This window comes from Alnus glutinosa, chromosome 8 (genome assembly GCF_958979055.1).
Source record: "Alnus glutinosa chromosome 8, dhAlnGlut1.1, whole genome shotgun sequence".
NCBI classification, from domain to species: domain Eukaryota; kingdom Viridiplantae; phylum Streptophyta; class Magnoliopsida; order Fagales; family Betulaceae; genus Alnus; species Alnus glutinosa.
Genome location: NC_084893.1, coordinates 1,835,623 through 1,856,587, shown reverse-complemented (window position 1 = coordinate 1,856,587; position 20,965 = coordinate 1,835,623). Strand labels below are relative to the sequence as shown.

The following is a 20,965-nucleotide window of genomic DNA, read 5'->3' as shown; positions in this document are numbered from 1 at the left end:
TTCTCAAGTCCACTAATGGCATGTAGCGGCAATGGAGGTCCTCTATACAATTACAATATAAGGGTGACATGTGGTCAGCCTGGCTATCAGGTCTGCGAGGAAGGATCTAAGCTCGTAAATTGGGATGAGATCCATTACACAGAAGCTACAAATTCCTTTGTAGCATCAAGAGTACTTTCCACAGCTTATTCTACACCACGTACCACGTTTGATTTCTTTTGTCGTGGTTGGCTGTATAGTTCGTCTTGGTAGGTCCCACCCACCTTCTCCCCCATGCAACTCTCTAGTGCACACGTAGCACCTGCTTCTCTATTTTTTCTGTTCAACAACTCAACGTCGGCCTTCAAAAACTTGGCGAACAAGGCTGATATTTTGGGGGTGATGAGTCGTTGTTGCTTTTGTTTGAGGATTGGTTGGCCAAGTAAACTAATTACTAGGGGGTTGGCCAAGTAAACTTGAACTGGGGTTCCCTGGGGTTCTCTAGTCATCAAATCCTTATGGCTATGTTCGCCTCTGTTTTAGAACATGAAAACAGAGGTGAACAGAGGAGCTTGTCCCGGTGAAAAAAAAAAAAACAAAAAGCAAAAAAAAAAAGTTTAAAAAGTTCTCTTTTTCCTGCATGGTTTATGAGGTGAGGGGGAATTATAATGGAGGGTGGTCTACCTCAGAGGCACATAGTGCATGGAGGAGTGTCCTGGTTGTGAGAAACAGGGAGATACTCTTACGTGGGAGGTGCCAATGTCCATGTCAGACATTACATGAAATTGGATCAAAAAGTGTCTCATAAGCCTTCCAAACCTCAACAAATCATCTGGTGGAATCTTCTTTTGCAGATGGAGGACAGACATCTGGGTGGCATTGAAGAGCCAAGTTTCTGTAGGCCTTCTTTATGTCATCTCAAAGCCAACATTCTCAGAACAAAGAAAGAACTTTATAAAAGTTGGTCTTCTTTTGTATGGCCAACTAATTTGCCCTGCATGATATAGTTTTGCGCAGCTTTGGAACTAGCTGGGTGCATTTATCGGATTCATTCGCAAGGAAATATCCATGTTGTGTGTGTCGGTGTATTGTGTGAGAGATCAAAGAGAGACAGGAAGTGAAGTACGTATATATGGATGAGTTGGTCTACAATTACAAATATATATGGACCATGTTGTGCGGCAGAATTGTCCCATCTGGAGAATGAAGTTGTTGTGCAAGAGCTTGAGGAAATGCTTGCTGCAAGAGGATTCTTTACATGCCAATCCTTGTACTCCCTTGTCATAGGTATCTTCGTTGTGTGTATGGAGGTCCCACACCGGAGAAAGCTGACCTGTGCGTCAAAAGTGGGAGAGGAAAGTGAAGGTATGTGAGAGATAATAGCAATAACAATGTTGTTAACAGCAAGCGGTGCAATAGGAAAAGAAAGGCTTCGCTGGAAGACTCTGCCACTACTTCCGAAGGCGCCGAATATAAAGGAATCGCCAGAAAGGCAGTCTCCGGGGGAGAGCCGTGAGAAGACGATGGAGATGGGAGAAGAACTGAATGTGTGATGGACACGTGGGTGGATAGGGATGGATTCCCACCGAACCAGTTGCCAGTTTCCCCACAAACACAAAACGCTGCCGTTTGAGTAAGGGTATTTTTGTCAACTTCGGACCAAAAATCGCATGTGCCACTCACGTGGGTCCACTTCCGTTTCTTCAGACGGCTCAATTGGACGGAAGGGGGTGGATTGAAATTTTTTAAAACTTAATGGGGTGCAATTAACAAAATTGAAACATTGGTTGTTGAATTGCAAATCGGTGACAACTTTATAGGGGTAAATTGAAGTTTTCCCTAAATTTTTTAAATGACATCACATTATATACATTGTTATTGTTAGGTACAACTAAATAAAATAACGACCGTGAAATAAATCCTCGGTTCACAACATACTTAGGACTTTTTTTAAGGAATTATTTGATCTATTGATGAAACTCTTACCCGCTTGCTTTAATTTTTGATGATATTAGTCATTCATATGAAGGAAAAAAGCTTGGACCAACATTTGAGTTTAAAATTATAGAATTTCAAAAATACTATGGTCTATATATTTATCTTAAGACTTATTGAGATGATAAGAAATATAAGTTGTTGCCTTATAAGGGTGCATTTGGGATTGCGATTTCGTAGAGAAAAAGTTTGATTTTAAACCAAATCGCAGAAAATGAATTGTTTAAAAACTGTTTTTTTTTTTTAAATTGCGATTTGAAAATGCAAAAAAGTGCTTATTCAAATCGCGGGCAATGTGGCGCTTTTTTGAAAACGCAATTTTTAAAAGGCTAACCTGCGATTTTACCAAACGCTTAACTGCGTTTTTAAAAATTACTTTTTTAAATCGCACATTTTAAAATCGCACTTTTTGAAATTATAAATTCAAACAGACCATCAATAATTTATGTTGCGCTTATTACAATATCAAATACATTGATAGGGATCCTCCTTTCTCCGTGAACAACTTATCTATTGTGACACCTCCAAATAATTGGAAAGATGTATTGCATCCTAAATGAGTTAGTTATAAAGATATTCAAAAGTATTGAGTTTATTACTAGTTTCTTATTAGGTACAACTTGATTTTATAAGTGACTTTAAGGAGTTCTAATTACAACTTGATTAATCATTTTGAAATGATAAAGTCTATGTGTCTAACGTTTTTCTTAAATCATTACATCTAGCGAAACTTTATTGAAGGTGCCAAGTGGGATTAGCTATAACGACTCATCACATGTCGCTACTATTATTCTTGATAACTCAACACATAGAAAAATGTGTTATTATTATTATTATTATTTTAAAACCATAAGGCCCATGGCTTGGAACACCAAAACACTAGTATAAACATAACTTTGACTCATTATTGTTCCCGAGTTCAAAAACTATATATCAACAAGATGACACATTGCCCACCAGACATAAAACTTTTAAGTCTTTATAAACAAAGCTATTGCCTTGACCTCCCAAAAGTTATGAGCCCACAACTCTATGGGTTCTATTGGCTGTACCCCTCGTACTCGTTTGCCCATTTGGTGCGGCTATATCTATAAAATTAGAATAATGATTCACTGTCACCTAAATATACAACTTTTCACCACCTTCCTTATGTGGTAAGGTGGTTCCCTACTACTTTTTAAATTTTGTTATTTTTTAAAAATAAATTAAGGTGAGGGACCACCTTGCCACATAGGCAAGATGGTGAAAAGTTGTATATTTAAGTGGTAGTGAATAATTACTCATAAAATTAACAATTTTACAAGTGAAATTTATGAGTCCACAAGTAAAAACGTATCAACGATTATGTGTAATGTAAGCCATTTTTGTTATAATAAAACATATCTTTCTTTGTTTACTAGAAATACTAGTTACAATTGTACCGCTCGTGAAAAACGTTAATCATATTTATACAATTACTTCAAAATGAGTAGTCAAGATGCAATTGGAACTCGTTAGAATCACTTATAAAGTTTAGTTTCACCTAATAAGAAAATAATGTAAAACTTAACACCCATAAATTCATTTATAATCCACAAACTCCATGTGAGCTAATTATATTCTCAATGTGTGAAACTGGGGTGTTACAATCTCCCTCCCTTTAAATATCTGACATTATCGTTAGGACCACATTATGCAATACTCCAATACTACATGATGATACTAGATTGCTCTAATACAATTTGTTACGACCTAAGGAAAACGATAACCATATATACGCTACTACTCTAAAATGATTAATCAATTTATAATTGAAGTTCAATAAAATTGTTCACAAAGCCCAACATCACATAGTAAAAAACCAATGTAAGGCTAGCACTCATGAGTGTGACATGTAGCAATCTTAGGGGGGGGGGGGGGGGGGGGGCAATATGTAAATTAATGTTGAAGCAGTTAATTGTAACTAAACCTAAATTTTAAATTTGAATGAGTAATTTAATAAAAGGTTAAAAGCATATAATTTTTATAATATTTTTCCCTATTTCTTAACATAGACATTTTATTTTATATCAAATATTGTTTTCTGATCGATTTTGTTCCATGTACGGTATAAAACCAATTACTTCATGTTTTTTTTTTTTTTTTTTTTTTTTTTTTTTTTTTTTTTATTCAATCACGATTTGAATGATGATAAATGTGTGTTTTAAGCATGTGTTTTACATATATTGTGAATAGTAATTTTAAATACTCATATCATATCCCATTTTTATACAATTGGACTGATGTGACCAAGCCCGCTAGTATTTTAATTTTTTAATTTTTATTTTTAATAAAAATTGACCAGAGAGCTGATGATATTGCCACATCAGCCAATTAATATAAGAGTGGGATATGAGATGGGTATGTAGGGAAAAATATACTTAATCAATTAACTTTAAAAAGTGGTACTGACCCTTCTAATTACTACTTATTGCAACACCAAAAGAAAGTTATACAATTTGCCAACATCTTTTGTTAAAGTATATAGAAAATGTCACCTGCGATGCATATGTGACATTTTTTTTTTTTTTTTAATTTTTTAAAAAAACTTGAATTACTCAAATTACCCATAAAAAGTATTAATAATAATTATAAAAATAAATAAAAATAAAACAGTTGTTGAACCATCCCTTCAAGCTGTTGGAGTAGTTAGAGTATCCTCAAAATGGTTTAGGGATAGTCAAACCAATCCAACAATCGCGTGGGGTGGTTCAACGCCAAACCACCCCTCCAACCTCGCGGGTAGGGGCGCAACTATATACATGGTTTGAAGGCAGTAGCCCCCAAAAGTTTTAAAATTCTCCCATAATTATATACTTTTATGAGATAAACCATCTAAAATTTAACTTTTACCTCCTAAAAAGTTTTTTTTTTTTTTTTTTTTTTTTTTAGTTATGCCCACTTAAAATTATAACTTCGCCATTGCTTGTATGAGTGGCTCAGCCTCCCATGAAAATAATGTGGGGTGGGTGAACCAACCCTACATTCTATAGGGAAATTGGTCACCCCTTTAGTAACTTGGGTGGTCAGACCACTTATAAATGATTTAGTCACCACTTTAATTTTTAAAAAAAATTAAATTTGGGGGATAATTCAAACAATTCAAATAGAAGAAATCACATGTGTGTATTGTGTGTATATATATATATATATATATTTTAATTTTTTAATTTTTTTCTTCTTCTTATTTTTGGGTCTGTCTATTTTAACACTAGATAATAATGAATGTATAATTTACAACAAAATGGTAATTAGAGGAATAAATGGTATTTTCCCCGCACATACATCATTTGCCCGCCCCTTACAAAACAAAAACACACAAACACTCTCTTGGGGATCTTGGTTGCCATGAGTCGTGCGTGCGTTGTAGATGGAATAGGCGAAACTGACTTGCCTTCGGATTATGCTTGGGTGGGACAAAAACCAGAAAGAGGATGAAGAAAATGCTTCGAGCAGTTCAATAGCATCGCATACCAGGTAAACATTCTTTACTCTTTCCAACTAAATGAACTAGCTTTATTTTTCTCAAACAAATCAAATGCTTCGTTTAATTTGCATAAAACTGCCCAAACAATTGAAGCACAAAGCTTCATCCCTTACCCATGGCCACTTCTTCTCAACCTCCTCTGTCAAACCCATCGCAGAACTCCCTAATTCCAAGGACCCACAATCTCTTACAGTCTCCTTCCTCCAAAACTCATGTGGGTTGTCCTTGGAATCAGCCATTTCAGCTTCCCAGAAGCTCAACATTGAGAACCTAAAGAACCCCAACTCAGTTCTTGACCTGTTGAGAACTCACGGTTTAACTCAGACCCACATCAGAAAGTTAATTAGCAGTCGTCCACGATTGCTATTGGCTGATTTAGACAATATCCTTAAGCCCAACATGGAGTTGTTTGAATCCTTGGGGATTTCTAGCACCAGCCTTGCCAAAATGCTTAGCAACGCCAACAACCCACGTGTGCTTGAAAGTGATGCATACACTGTGGTTGAGTTCTTTAGAGCTCATGGTTTCAGAAATGAGCAAATATCAACTTTGACCGTGAAGCGTCCACTTTTGTATTTATTCAATGCACAAAAGATCTTAAAGCCAAAGTTGGATTTTTTCAAATCTTTGGGCTTTTCGGATCTTGAAATTGCAAAGCTTTTATCCACGCAGCCTTCTATTCTAGCAAGGAGCCTCGAAAAGCAAATCATTCCTTGTGTTCAAGAGCTTAGGAAGATTCGTGGCACTGATGAGAATGTATTAAAGGCTATAAAGGCAGGCTACGGGATACTTGAAGCGAATGTAGAAAAAGTGCTCAAGCCCAAAATGTCGATGTTGATAAGCCGTGGTGTGCCCCAGTCATTAGCTTTGAAAATGTTCTTTTTAGGACCAACATCACTGCTCATGTCCACTTATCGGTTTAGTGAGATTGTTAGTGAAGTTATGAAATTGGGTTTTGATCCCAATATTCTGCAATTTATTGTAGCCATCCGTTCCTTAGCAATGAGTAAGACACTGTGGGAGCGAAAGGTGGAAGCTTATAAAAGTTTTGGTTTGTCAAAGGATGAGATCTATTCAGCATTAAAAAGGCAGCCATTGTTTATGCGTGTTTCAGAGAAGAAGATCCAGAAATCGATGGGTTTCTTTGTGAACAAACTGAAGATGAAGCCTTCTCTAATTTCCAAGAATCCTATTCTTATACGGTATAGCTTGGAGAAGAGAATTATTCCGAGGTGCTCAGTTCTGCAACTTTTGATTTCAAAGAGGTTGATCAAGGAAGATACTAGCATTTTTCATGTGTTCGGAATGAATGAGAATGAATTTGTGGAGAAGTTAGTGAGCAAGTATCAAAATGAGGTCCCTGATGTTGTTAGGGCGCACCAAGGGAAGATAGAATTTCAAGGGTTCCCCGTTGATTTGAAACTGTGGGTATTATGAGTTCGTTGAATGCCAAAAAGTCACGAGTTCATTATGTTGGCAGTGGGCCATTTTCTTTATCCAAGGAATGCAACCATGCAATAAATTCCAGAGTTTTTGCAACAGCTTCATATGGTTTAATCCATCTGCATTACAGACATACAGTTCAGGAGGGAGAATGATGTAATTTGTAAAAGTAGTTCAAATGTAAAGGCATTCTAGGCTGTTCAAGAGTGGGAGTCCTTATGATCAGATTTTATCATATGTGACTTTTGAGGTATGTGAGGAAAAGCAATGAAGACATATTTCTCACTGATCAATCTTATAGTTTTGTTTTGGCATTTCAAATTTTGCCTATACAACCATTTCCCCTCTTGGAATTATTATACACCTATGTTTCTTACTTTCATTCATCGGTCCATAATGGTTATTTTTAGTTGTTACTTTGCAATTATCAGCCATTATATGGCATAAGTATTGTTAAACACACATTTAACATATGGTTGGATTCATGGTGTACATGTATTCGGGTTGATTTAGTTTTCGTTCGACTTCCTTTCGGTGGTGGTAGTTGCTTTCGAGCGGGGATTCGGGAAGGGTTGATGAATATTGGAGGTTAGTGCCCCTTTTTGTGCCATTTTTGCTTCAGATACCACTTTATGCGGTCCTTACAGAGTGGAGCGGGTCATTTTAACTCATTTCCCACTATTTAGTTGTATTTTCTGCACTGTAATTTTCAATTTTTATTTTGATTTTTTAAGTATTCTCTTAGATTTCTGGACTTGTGTAAATCTAAAGGAAATGTATGGTTGCCTATGGCTCATCTTTTAGCTATGTTATCTATTATGTTTAAATCTAAAAGAACAACCTTTTTTATTTTGCGCACATTTCATGAAACCATGTTGAATTTTAATGTCATGTATTTAAATCAGAAATGATAGTATGTATTATGCTATCAATTTGCTTGCTAGCATTACTGGATATTGGCATATTGCAATTTGTGCAATATAGTTCAATTTTTTTTTTTAACTGTATTTATCATTGGGTTAGATATATTTTAGCCCCCTCAACTAAAAACAAATTTTTATGAAGCCTCATGAACTGACAGTTGTGACACTTATATACATCAATTACCATTTTATTGTAATTAAGCCATTCTGTTAGTGTTGATCATTTGCTTGGATGGAAAAACCATATTTGACCAAAATCTTTTGAAAATAACATTGTTTTGACAATTAAAACCCAAATTTATCTATTCTAATTATTAATCAATAAAAAAAATTAATAATAATTATTTAAAAAAAACCTAAAAAAAAATGGAAATGGGGGCGAGCCACCCCAGATTGGTTGGGGGTGGCCAACAGGCCCCACCTTAGGTTTGATTTTTATTTATTTTGATTTTAATTTTTTTAATTTATTATTATTTAATTATTTTGGTTTTAAAGAAATGATGGGTATTATAGGAAGAATGACAGAAAAGTGGTAACGTGCTTTCTAAATAGATGGCAGGCTGGCAGCTTCTAACGGAATGGCTTAAATGCAACAAATTAATAGTTTGATGTATCGAAGTGTGACAACTGTCAGTTCGTCGGATTTTATAAAAAATTATTGTTAGTTAAGGAGGCTAAAATATATTTAACCCTTTATCTTTTATTTATCCAAAAGATGCACTCATAAGGAACACTGCTCTTACAAAATATTCATGTAGTAATTGCGAATACTAGGTACTCAAAACAAAGCTTCATAATTATTATATGGTGTTCACTTGCAAATTGTATGGTTGCTTGGTCTTGAGTCCCTAGTTCATTTCTTCATGTGAACACATGAAGTTGTTCTTAATAAGAAAATAGATTGGAAATCTGGTACGACATAATATATGATGGATCTGCTTCTTAAATTTCTGCTTTAATAGCATGTTCTGTTTCAGTTGTTCTCCTCTATGAGGTGAGGCAGACAAGTTTGATGATGGCAGACCTGCGTGCTTGCATACTGGAAAACTTGCTTTCTTGGCAATTTTAGTCTCTGGAGGGATTGTATTGCAAATTTTGGTCAGTGGTGCTTTCCTTTTGATAATTTTTGAATTATTAATGCAAACTGAAGCAAAATGACAAAGTCTATTTGCTATTTTCTTATTATGTCTGATGCTGCAGGCATGCCATATTAAAGCATGGTGGCAATGGAGCTCTCATCCTTTTTCATATTTGTATTAGCTATAAGGTGTTACATTGGGATGAATTCTGAAAGATGATTTACAGTGTGCTTTGAGATATGGCTCTCCAGGTGCCTTGCTCTATTTGTGTAAAAAAAGTATCAGTCTTTTGACTCCTTTGTTTCATGTTTTCTTGAGCTTTGCCTTTGTCGATTTAGAGTGATTTTTATTTTTATTTTATTTTAATGTTTTTTTGTCCATGTGGTGAGTGCCTTTATTTCAATGGAAGGGTTTTAAAACATTTTCATTGAAACAAGAAGGCTATCAATTCTTTTTCCATATTATGTTAACCAGAAAGGTTCTTCCTTCAATTTTTTTGGTTGAAATGATGATTAACTGTCTTTTAGTTTCTTTATTGAGTATAATAAACAGAGATCTTATGAAAAAAGTTTGTTAGCTTATGGAAGTGGGATATGAGATGAGTATGTAGGGAAAAATGTACTTTGGCACTAACCCTTCCAATTACTAATTAGTGCAGAACTGAAAGAAAGTGATACCATCTGCCAACATCTTCTGTTAAAGTAGATTGTAAGTGTCACTGGTGGTGCATATGTGACATTTTATTTTTATTTTTAAAAAAATTTGAATTACTCAAATTACCCATAAAAAGTATTAATAATAATTAGAAAAAAATAAAAATAAAACGGTGATTGGACTATCCCTTCAAGCTGTTGGAGTGGTTAGAGTACCCTCAAAATGATTTAGAGATGGTCAAACCAATCCAACAATCTTGTGGGGTGGTTCTACGTCGAACCAACCCTACAATCTCATGGGTAGGGACGGAACTATACACATGGTTTGAAGGCAGTAGCCCATAAAAGTTTTAAAATTCTCCAAAGAACAATGTATTTTTATGAGATAAACCATCTAAAATTTAATTTTTACCTCTTCAAAAGTTTTTTTTTTTTTATTTTTTTTTATTTTAGTTATGTCCATGTACCTAAAATTATAGTTTCGCCCCTGCTCGTATGAGTGGCTTATCCTCTCATGAAAATGGTGTGGAGGAGGCTAAACCAACCCTACATTGTATAGGAGAATTGGTCACCCTTTTTGCAGCTTGGGGGTGGCCAAACCACTTATAAATGGTTTAGTCACCACTTTAATTATTTTTTTAAAATTTAATTTGGAAGATAATTCAAACAATTCAAATAGAAGAAATCACGTGTGTGTCTCGTGTGTATTTTTTTCCTCTTATTTTTGGGTGTGTCTATTTTAACAGTAGATAATAATGAATGTATAATTTACAACAAAATGGTAATTAGAGTAATAAGCGTGTAGCTTTTTAAAATTTGGTGGTAAAGGGTAAGTGTAAATTGTATTTTATTTTATTTTTTTATTTTTTTATGAATAAGAAAATCTATTATAGGCAAAGAATGAGTCTGTACAACCAAAACCACGTTACAGACACAGAATTTCTCTAAAAAAAACACCCAAAACACTTAGGGTGCGTTTGAGATTGCGATTTCGTAGAGAAAAAGTGCGATTTTAAACCAAATCGTAGAAAGTGAACCGTTTGGAAACTGAGTTTTTAAAAAATTGCGATTTGAACACGCAGAAAAGTGCTTATTCAAATCGCAGGCAATGTGGTACTTTTTTAAAAACGCAGTATTTTAATAGGCTAAACTGCGATTTTAAAGGCCAAATTGCGATTTTGCCAAACGCTTAATTGCGTTTTTAAAAATCACTTTTTTAAATCGCACATTTTAAAATCGCTATTTTTAAATCGCACTTTTTGAAATCGCAAACCCAAACAGACCCTTAAACCAACCAAAACAAAACACAACAGCAACAAAGAAGAACTAAACAAAAACACACTCTTGGGGATCTTGGGTGCCATGAGCCTTGCGTGCGCTCGTTGGGGATGGAATAGGCGAAACCGACTTGTCTTCGGATTGTGCTTGGGTGGGACGAAAACCAAGAAGAGGAGGAGGCAAATTCTTCAAGCAGTTCAATAGCATCACATACCATCTCCAAATCTTAACCCAGGTATCCATTCTTCACTCTTTCCACCTTAAGCAACAAGCTTTGTTTCTCAACCAAATCAAATGCTTCGTTTAATTTGCATAAAACTGCCCCGAGAATTGAAGCACAAAGCTTCATCCCTAACCCATGGCCACTTCTTCTCAACCTCCTCTATCAAACCCAGCGCAGAACTCCCTAATTCCAAGGACCCACAATCTCTGACAGTCTCCTTCCTCCAAAACTCATGCGGGTTGTCCTTGGAATCAGCCATTTCAGCTTCCCAGAAGCTCAACATTGACAACCCAAAGAACCCCAACTCAGTTCTGGACCTGTTGAGAACTCACGGTTTGACTCAGACCCATATCAGAAATCTAATTAGCAGTCGTCCATTATTGCTTTTGGCTGATTTAGAGAATACCCTTAAGCCCAACATGGAGTTGTTTGAATCCTTGGGGTTCTCTGGCACTAGCCTTGCTAAAATGCTTAGCAGAGACCCACGTGTGCTTGAAAGTGATGCATACACTGTGGTTGAGTTCTTTAGAGCACGTGGTTTCAGAGATGAGCAAATATCAACTTTGACCATGAAGCGTCCACTATTGTATTTACTCAATGCACACAAGAACTTTAAGCCAAAGTTGGATTTTTTCAAATCTTTGGGCTTTTCGGATCTTGAAATTACAAAGCTTCTATCCAAGAGTCCTACTATTCTACAAAGGAGCCTCGAAAAGCAAATCATTCCTTGTGTTCAAGAGCTTAGGCGGATTCTTGGCACTGATGAGAATGTCTTAAAGGCTATAAAGGCTGGCCACGGGTTAATTGAAGTTAATGTGGAAAAAGCGCTCAAGCCCAACATGTCGATGTTGATAAGCCATGGGGTGCCCCAGTCAGTAATTTTGAAACTGTTATTTTTAAGACCAAATCCACTGTTCATGTCCTCTTGTCGGTTTAGTGAGATTGTTAGTGAAGTTATGAAATTGGGTTTTGATCCCAATATTCTGCAATTTATTATAGCCATCCGTTCCCTAGCAATGAATAAGATACTGTGGGAGCGAAAGGTGGAAGCTTATAAAAGTTTTGGTTTGTCGAAGGATGAGATCTATTCAGCATTCAAAAGGCGGCCATTGTTTATGCGTGTTTCAGAGAAGAAGATCCAGAAATCGATGGGTTTCTTTGTGAACAAACTGAAGATGAAGCCTTCTCTAATTTCCAAGAATCCTATTCTTATACGGTTTAGCTTGGAGAAGAGAATTATTCCGAGGTGTTCAGTTCTGCAACTTTTGATTTCAAAGAGGTTGATCAAGGAAGATACTAGCATTTCTCATGCAATCAGAATGACTGAGAACAAATTCGTGGAGAAGTTAGTGAGCAAGTATCAAAATGAGGTCCCTGATGTTGTTAGAGCGCACCAAGGGAAGATAGAATTTCAAGGGTTCCCCATTGATTTGAAAATGTGAGTCATCATGAGATCATCGCATGCTCTGGGCATTGCCCGAAAATCATGCGTTCAGTTTGAGTTCATTATGTTGGCAGCGGGCTGTTTTCTTCATCTAAGGAATGCAATAAATTCTAGATGTTTTGCATTAGCTTCATATAGTTTAATCCATCTGCATCACAGCCATACAGTTCAGGAGATGGAAATCCTGGAGTACTCTGATTACTTGGGAGGATGATGTAATTTGCAAAGTAGTTGAAATGTGAAGGCATTCTAGGATGTTTAAGAGTGCGAGGCCTTATGATCAGATTTTATCATATTTAACTTTTTGAGATATGTAAGGAAAAGCATTGAAGGCATATTTCAAACTCAGTTAATCTTATATTTTGGTTTTGGTATTTCAAATTTTCCCTATACAACCATTTTCCCTCTTGGAATTATTATACATCTATGTTTTTTACTTTCATTCATCGGTCCATAATAGTTATTTTTAGTTGCTACTTAGCAATTATCAGCCATTATATGGCATAAGTATTGTTAAACACACATTTAACATATGGTTGGATTCATGGTGTAAATGCATTCAGGTTGATTTAATTTTCATTCAGCTTCGTTCCGGTAGTGACTGTTGCTTCCAAGCTGGGATTCGTGAAGGGTTGATGAATATTTCGAGGTTCGTGCCCCTTTCTGTGCCATTTTTGCTTAAGATACCGCTTTATGCGGCCCTTACAGAGAGAAGCGGGTCATTTTTTAACTCATTTCCTACTATTTGGTTGTATTTTTTGCACTATAATTTTCAATTTTTATTTTTTTAAGTATTCTCTTAGATTTCTGGACTTGTGTAAATCTAAATGAAATGTATGGTTGCCTATGGTTCATCTTTTAGCTATGTTATCTATTATGTTTAAATCTAAAAGAACAACCTTTTTTATTTTGCGCACATTTCATGAAGCCATGTTGAATTTTAATGTCATGTATTTAAATCAGAAATGATAGTATGTATTATGCTATCAATTTGCTTGCTAGCATCATTGGATATTGCACCAGAGTCTTCCGAAAATACCCTTGTTGGGGGTGGCTAACCTTAGGTTCGATTTTTATTTATTTATTTATTATTTCATTTGGTTTTAATTCGTCTTTTTAAATTTTTATTATTATTTAATTATTTTGGTTTTAAAGAAATGATGGATATTATAGGAAGAATGATAGAAAAGTGGTCACATGCCATCTAAACAGATGACAACATCTAACGGAGTAGCTTAAATGCAACAAATTGGTAGTTGGATATATCTAAGTGTCACAGCTGTCAGTTCTTTAGTTTTATAAAAAATTGCAGTTAGTTGAGGAGTATAAAATATATTTAACCCTTTATCTTTTTTATTTATCCAAAAAAGATGCACTTACAAGGAACACTGCTCTTACAGAATATTCATGTAGTAATTGCTAATACTAGGTACTCAAAACAAATCTTCATAATTACTATATGGTGTTCACTTGCAAATTGTATGGCTGCTCGGTCTTGAGTCCCTAGTTCATTTCTTCATGTGAACACATAAAGTTGTTCTTAATAAAAAAATAGATTGGAAATCTGGTACGACATAACATATGATGGATCCGCTTCTTAAATTTCTGCTTTAATAGCATGTTCTGTTTCAGTTGTTCTCCTCTATGAGGTGAGGCAGACAATTTTGACAATGGCAGACCTACGTGCTTGCATACTGGAAAACTTGCTTTCTTGGCAATTTTAGTCTTTGGAGGGATTGTTTTGCAAATTTTGGTCAGTGGTGCTTTCCTTTTGATAATTTTTGAATTATTAATACAAACTAAAGCAAAATGACAAAGTCTATTTGCTATTTTCTTATTATGTCTGATGCTGCAGGCATGCCATATTAAAGCATGGCGGCAATGGAGTTCTCATCCTTTTTCATATTTGTATTTGCCATAAGGTGTTACATTGGGATGAATTCTGAAAGATGATTTACAGTGTGCTTTGAGATATGGCTCTCCAGGTTCCTTGCTCAATTTGTGTAAACAAAAGTATCAGTCTTTTGACTCTTTTGTTTCATGTCTACTTGAGCTTTGCCTTTGTCGATTTAGAGAGATTTTTTTTTTTTTTTGTCCATGTGGTGAGTGCCTTTATTTCAATAGAAGGGTTTTAAAACATTTTGATGCAGAGAGAGACTGATAATTATCATTGAAACAAGAAGGCTATCAATTCTTTTTCCATATTATGTTAACCAGAAAGGTTCTTCCTTCAAAATTTTTGGTTGAAATAATGATTAACTGTCTTTTAGTTTCTTCATTGAGTATAAAAAACAGAGATCTTATGAAAAAAAGTTTGTTAGCTTAATAGTATTGCCTTTTGTCATTTGGAGTTTAGGTTTTAAGTTCAAATTACCGTGACAAGTTATAATTCTTAACATAGACAATTCAATTCCATTTCGATTATGTTCCATATCAGGTATTTTCTTCGATTGAATTTAACATGCAATCAAGATTCTCTACGATTGAAATGTTCAAATTGCAATGCAATTTTAACCGCCCTTAGAGAGAGGGCGAGGAGCTCACCTGTTCCGAGCAAGTAGCCCTGTAGCAGTAAGGCTGACAATTTTTTTTACGACCCGCAAACTCGATATGATCTTAACATAAAATTAGCGGATTAGAGTTGAAGGGTTTGGCCAATTTAATTAAATAGATCAGATTAGGATTGTCCTATATTATTTTATATTCATGTTTTAACATGATTCGAACCTGACACGCCACATTTTGGGTTGATAATTTTTTACACGACTCGCGAATTTGATACGAACATAATAAGAAATTAGTAGGTTAGAATTAAAGAGTTTAACTCATTTAATTAAATTGATTGGGTTAATGTTGGCTTATATAGTCTTATACTCATGTCTTAACGCAATCTGAACTCAACAGGAGAATATGAATTGCCACCCCTAATGTAGCTCTCTTGTGTAATTCTGGTGTCCCAAATTCTTATTTGCCAAGATAAAACACTCACCAAATATTATTCAAAGTTTCAAACAAGTAAAAACATAAAACACTCACCAAATATTATAAATTACTCTCATGTTAGTCATATCACAACCCTTTTCACAAAAAAATAAAATAAAAAAAACCTCTCTAAAAAAAAGGAATTTGATTCTTGCACCATCACAACAACTCTTCACACGAGGTTGAGCCCCATTTTCCAAATCTAACATTTTCAAAAAAAAAAAAAAAAACCAAAAACGAAAAAAAAACACGATAAAAAAAAAAGAAATTTAACAAACGAGAAGTTCTTTTTTCTTTTGCAGGAGTCGCCTAGGGCACACACTGTTTGGTGCCATGAGTTGTGCATTAGCGATGGAATAGGCGAAACCGACTTGTCTTCGGATTGTGCTTGGGTGGGACGAAAACCTGAAAGAGGAGGCAAATTCTTCAAGCAGTTCAATAGCATCACATACCATCTCTAATTCTCAACCCAGGTAACTATTCTTCACTCTTTCCATCTAAATGAACAAGCTTTTTTTTGTTTTTTCCTCAAACAAATCAAATGCTTCGTTTAATTTGCATAAAACTGCCCCAACAATTGAAGCACAAAGCTTCATCCCTTACCCATGGCCACTTCTTCTCAACCTCCTCTGTCAAACCCGTCGCAGAACTCCCTAATTCCAAGGACCCACAATCTCTAACAGTCTCCTTCCTCCAAAACTCATGTGGGTTGTCCTTGGAATCAGCCATTTCAGCTTCCCAGAAGCTCAACATTGAGAACCTAAAGAACCCCAACTCAGTTCTTGACCTGTTGAGAACTCACGGTTTAACTCAGACCCATATTAGAAAGTTAATTAGCAGTCGTCCACGATTGCTATTGGCTGATTTAGACAATATCCTTAAGCCCAACTTGGAGTTGTTTGAATCCTTGGGGATTTCTAGCACTAGCCTTGCCAAAATGCTTAGCATCGCCAACAACCCACGTGTGCTTGAAAGTGATGCATACACTGTGGTTGAGTTCTTTAGAGCTCATGGTTTCAGAGATGAGCAAATATCAACTTTGACCGTGAAGCGTCCACTTTTGTATTTATTCAATGCGCACAAGATCTTAAAGCCAAAGTTGGATTTTTTCAAATCTTTGGGCTTTTCGGATCTTGAAATTGCAAAGCTTTTATCCACGCAGCCTTCCATTCTAGCAAGGAGCCTCGAAAAGCATATCATTCCTTGTGTTCAAGAGCTTAGGCAGAGTCTTGGCACTGATGAGAATGTATTAAAGGCTATAAAGGCAGGCTACGGGTTAATTCAAGCAAATGTGGAAAAAGTGCTCAAGCCCAACTTGTCGATGTTGATAAGCCATGGTGTGCCCCATTCATTAGCTTTGAAACAGTTGTTTTTAAGATCAATGAGTAAGACACTGTGGGAGCGAAAGGTGGAAGCTTATAAAAGTTTTGGTTTGTCAAAGGATGAGATTTATTTAGCATTCAAAAGGCAACCATTGTTTATGGCCATTTCAGAGAAGAAGATCAAGAAATCGATGGGTTTCTTTGTGAACAAACTGAAGATTAAGCCTTCTCTAATATCCAAGCATCCTATTCTTATACAGTTTAGCTTGGAGAAGAGGATTATTCCGAGGTGTTCAGTTCTGCAACTTTTGATTTCAAAGAGGTTGATCAAGGAAGATACTAGAATTTTTCACGTGATCAGAATGAGTGAGAACAAATTCGTGGAGAAGTTTGTGAGCAAGTATCAAAATGAGGTACCTGATGTTGTTAGGGTGCACCAAGGGAAGATTGAATTTCAAGGGTTCCCCATTGATTTGAAACAGTGAGTATTATGAGTTCATTATGTTGGCAGTGGGCTATTTTCTTTATCTAAGGAATGCAACCATGCAATAAATTCCAGAGTTTTTGCAACATCTTCATATGGTTTAATCCATCTGCATTACAGACATACAGTTCAGGAGAAGGAAATCCTGGAGTACTCTGATACTTGGAGGATGATGTAATTTGTTAAAGTAGTTCAAATGTGAAGGCATTCTAGGATGTTCAAGAGTTCGAGGCCTTATGATCAGATTTCATCATATGTAACCTTTTGAGATATGTGAGGAAAAGCACTGAAGATATCTTTCTGACTCAGTTAATCTTATATTTTATAACAACGTTGACATGTTTTATCATACTAATTCTTATTCTTGCCTTCAAGTTTGTTTATATAAGCTTTCGGGCACCTCCTCGCAAACCAATTTTTAAAGGTGAGTTTTGCCTGAGGTTTATATTATTCGTTATCAAAGCTGTCACCATGTCGAATATGAGATCGGATGCAACTCATTGAATATGAGATTGAATGAGTTCCGGAGGGGGCGACTTATAGGCTGGATTAAAATGTATTTGTATTATGTATGCGCATCATGTTAATCATCTCAATTTCAATTTTGTTCTCTAATGTACTTGGACTTTTTTGTGTTTTTTTATTTTTTTTATTTTTTGAATTATTTGATGTATTAATGAAACTCTTTACAGTTTGCTTAAATTTTGGATAATATTAGTCATTCATGGAAAAGAAAAAGGATTGGACCAACATTTGAGTTTAAAAGTATAGAATTTCAAAACTATTGAGATGATAAGGTAGTTGGTTGCCCTAAAAATAGAAGTTGTTGCCTTTTTTATAAATAATTTATGTCACACTTTTTCCAATATCACTAGGATCCCTTCTTTCACCATGAATAAAGTGTCTATTGTTACAGGAGTTTGTCTATACGGCTCACCCTTCTCCCACTATCGTCCGACTTTTGTGCCACGTGGCACAAGTTTTTTTTAAAAAATATATCACAGCTTCTCAAATCATGAAATATACTAAATGAAATCTATTTCCCCAAAATTTTCAAACTCTCCCTCCCAACCCAAAACCCTCCGCCCACCGCCGCCCCACCCCCCACCGCCTTCCGCCAAATCCGCCCGGATACTAGCCGACCACCGCCGTTCCGATCTATCTCTCTCTGCCCTTTTTTTTTTTCTTTTTTTTTTTTTTTTTTTTTTTTTTTTGATTTATCCGCCCACCGCCTACTGCCCGTCGCCCACCACCGACCAGCCGCGCCACCGCCTACCCGATCTCTCTGAATCCCAGATTTGATTTGGTTTGTGAGTTTTGAATTTGAATCTTAGATTTGATTGGTTAGGGTTTTTATTTTGAATCTTAGATTTGGTTTGGTTTATGGGTTTTGATTGAAGGTGGTGTGTGGGGCCTCCATTGAAGCCACGATTCCTCTCTCTCTCTCTCTCGCTCGCTCGGTTGAAGGTGGGTTGCTTTCCTTTCTATTTGTTTCCATTGTTGAGCTTGTTTGTTTTGTTTGTCTTGTCTACATCAAAGCCAATATTTGCACTGTGATGGTGGGTAGTGTGAAATGTGTGAAATTTGAGTAGTGGGTTTGGATCCCCTCTTTTTTGTGGAGGGATAAGGAAGAGCTATTGGAGTGATGGACGCACGCGAGGCAGGGGCAGCTCTAAGCAGTGTTTTAAAACTTTTATTGAGCTTTTTCTCTCGCTAGAATAGTATTTTATTGGAGTTCTCCCGCGTGGAATGAGGAATAGAACATCGTCCTTTTGATGCATGGAGGTAGGATAGGCCCATTTTTGGGCAGAAAAAAGGAGGAAGTGGTTGTAACCCCATTGATTCATGTGTAAGAATGGGACTTTGAGGGATTCAGAAAAGAACCAGATCACCATGTTCTTTTCCGGGGAGGACTGGTTATCTTTGCTTATAGTTGTAGTGAATTTCCTTGTGCCCCTCTGACTTTTTCTCTCGCTAATGCCTTGCTTAATCTGAGAATTCTCTATAGATAATGAAAAAGAGAGCTTTGGCTGAAAGAATCTGGTCCTCATATTTCTGTTGTGACTACTAATTAAAATGGTTTATTTTCTAAACTCTTTTTGGCTGATTCCATATTTTTCCCATGATGTTTGGTGTTCTCCTCATGGAAGCTTTTACTAGGATGGTGTAGTGGGCCAGGCACGCCAGTGGCATATATGAATTTATTGTTCAGTAAAAGATTGTGTCCTAAAAATTCGTTACCTGTACCATGGTTTGCCTGCAGGGTGTTTTCTCTGTGAAGAAACTATTTTTCAAGTGTTGAGAACGTACAAACAATTCTGAATGAACATTTGGGTATTGATGAAAGCTTTATTCTTTCTTCTTTGGCTCTTGATACAAACAACCATAAAGAATATTCATATTTCGGATAAACTAAACTTCATACCCGGGAAATGATTTTTTTTCTTCTTCTGTTTTTGGAACTCAACAAGAAAACCGTCTGGTTTGGTGATGGAGTTGTACTGTAATCTCTCTTAAAGGTTAAAAATTAATCGAAAATCAAATAGAACTATTTTTGGGTAGGAGAGACTACACGTTGTTTGATTAAATTCTTCTATGAGGAGAGACTACATGTTGTTTGATAAAATTCTTCTATGGGTACACAGAAATGTCAACAGAAAATATAAAAGGAAATGTATGTCAGAAGTTCCTTGTCTTTAACATTCGTATTTCGTAGTCACTCATATTTATCTATGTATGCCAAATTTCTGAGTACTATTTATTTAATTTCTTTGAGCAGGGGCATAGCTATAACATTCCCAAGCATTGTGTTCCAGTCACAAGTGGATGATACATATGTAATGAGGCCTAGAGAGAGTGTTTATATCATTCTGGTTTTGGTCAATCCTGCAGAATGACCAAGCCCCAGCCAAGCTACTCTGCCTACCGCGAAGCCAGCTTTGGTCATGGGATTTTAGATATAAAGAACAGGACTCATGCTTATTTTGGTTGGAATCGTAATCAAGATGGCTATGCTGTAGAGGATGGTTGTAGAACTATTTGAAAAATATCCAAATTTTTGCAGGTTAAGTTAAGAGTTTATTGTAAATAATTAATTGTTTGGAGTATTTGACAAATATTGCCATTCCAAAGAATTCTTATTCAAATGTGTATCTGTAGTGTATTGCCACACTTCTTACTGATGTAGTGTATTGCCACTAACTATTCGAATAGATTGCATGGGTGTACAGATTTTTTTCTATGAAATGCAGTTTCATTTGTAGTATGGAGTATTTCATTTTTTTTTTTTGGTCTAGCAATTTGCTTTCACTAAAACTTTTATAGGAGATTCCGTAGCAGTTAATATGCCAATTTGCTTTTGTTGTGGGATTGTTATAATTGCTAGGAGCATACTTCATACGGTGGATGGGGAATGGACCAAAAGTTCCTTTGATTATGCCAATCTTTTATTTTGAGGCCATATTCAACATTATTGTTTCTGTGCCCATGCTGATATTAGAATGAGTTCTAAGCAGGGTGGGTACAATGTAATATATATTTATTCAACTTTCTCACACATTCTAAAGTGCCACCATGCACCTAATTTGATTAGCAGCAAAATGCTGTGCCGATCTCAAACTAATTTCATTTTTTTTTTTGTGATTCTATGTATGAA

General features: G+C 35.8%; 3 protein-coding genes across 8 annotated transcripts; all 3 read left to right on the top strand.

Annotated features, from left to right (window-relative positions):
* Nucleotides 1-5,298: 5,298 nt before the first annotated feature.
* LOC133875673 (transcription termination factor MTERF2, chloroplastic-like) lies at nt 5,299-9,304 on the top strand. Of its 3 annotated transcripts, XR_009901474.1 has the most exons (5): nt 5,299-5,469; nt 6,152-7,172; nt 7,436-7,510; nt 8,823-8,943; nt 9,046-9,304. XR_009901474.1 is itself a non-coding variant. In XM_062313876.1 (4 exons), exon 1 carries the CDS (start codon nt 5,531-5,533, stop codon nt 6,914-6,916), a length of 1,386 nt encoding a protein of 461 aa, XP_062169860.1. In that variant the 5' UTR covers nt 5,299-5,530; the 3' UTR covers nt 6,917-7,172; nt 7,436-7,510; nt 8,823-8,943; nt 9,046-9,304. The 3 variants fall into 3 exon arrangements, 1 of the variants encoding a protein (XP_062169860.1); XR_009901473.1 differs by lacking the exon at nt 6,152-7,172; XM_062313876.1 differs by having other exon boundaries at nt 5,299-7,172.
* A 1,605-nt stretch (nt 9,305-10,909) lies between these two features.
* Nucleotides 10,910-14,726, top strand: LOC133874598 (transcription termination factor MTERF5, chloroplastic-like). Of its 3 annotated transcripts, none has more exons than XR_009901331.1 (4): nt 10,910-11,090; nt 13,086-13,171; nt 14,155-14,275; nt 14,378-14,726. XR_009901331.1 is itself a non-coding variant. In XM_062312455.1 (4 exons), exons 1-2 carry the CDS (start codon nt 11,150-11,152, stop codon nt 13,093-13,095), a joined length of 1,377 nt encoding a protein of 458 aa, XP_062168439.1. In that variant the 5' UTR covers nt 10,910-11,149; the 3' UTR covers nt 13,096-13,171; nt 14,155-14,275; nt 14,378-14,726. The 3 variants fall into 3 exon arrangements, 2 of the variants coding, with proteins under 2 accessions (XP_062168439.1, XP_062168440.1); XM_062312455.1 differs by having other exon boundaries at nt 10,910-12,516; XM_062312456.1 differs by having other exon boundaries at nt 10,910-12,835.
* Nucleotides 14,727-15,779: 1,053 nt separating this feature from the next.
* LOC133875966 (uncharacterized) lies at nt 15,780-20,530 on the top strand. Of its 2 annotated transcripts, XM_062314257.1 has the most exons (3): nt 15,780-17,307; nt 18,711-18,777; nt 20,090-20,530. In XM_062314257.1, the coding sequence occupies exons 1-3, from the start codon at nt 16,046-16,048 to the stop codon at nt 20,138-20,140; spliced, it is 1,380 nt and encodes a 459-aa protein (XP_062170241.1). In that variant the 5' UTR covers nt 15,780-16,045; the 3' UTR covers nt 20,141-20,530. The 2 variants fall into 2 exon arrangements, with proteins under 2 accessions (XP_062170241.1, XP_062170242.1); XM_062314258.1 differs by lacking the exons at nt 18,711-18,777; nt 20,090-20,530 and adding an exon at nt 17,431-17,665 and having other exon boundaries at nt 15,781-17,307.
* The last annotated feature ends 435 nt before the right edge of the window (nt 20,531-20,965 follow it).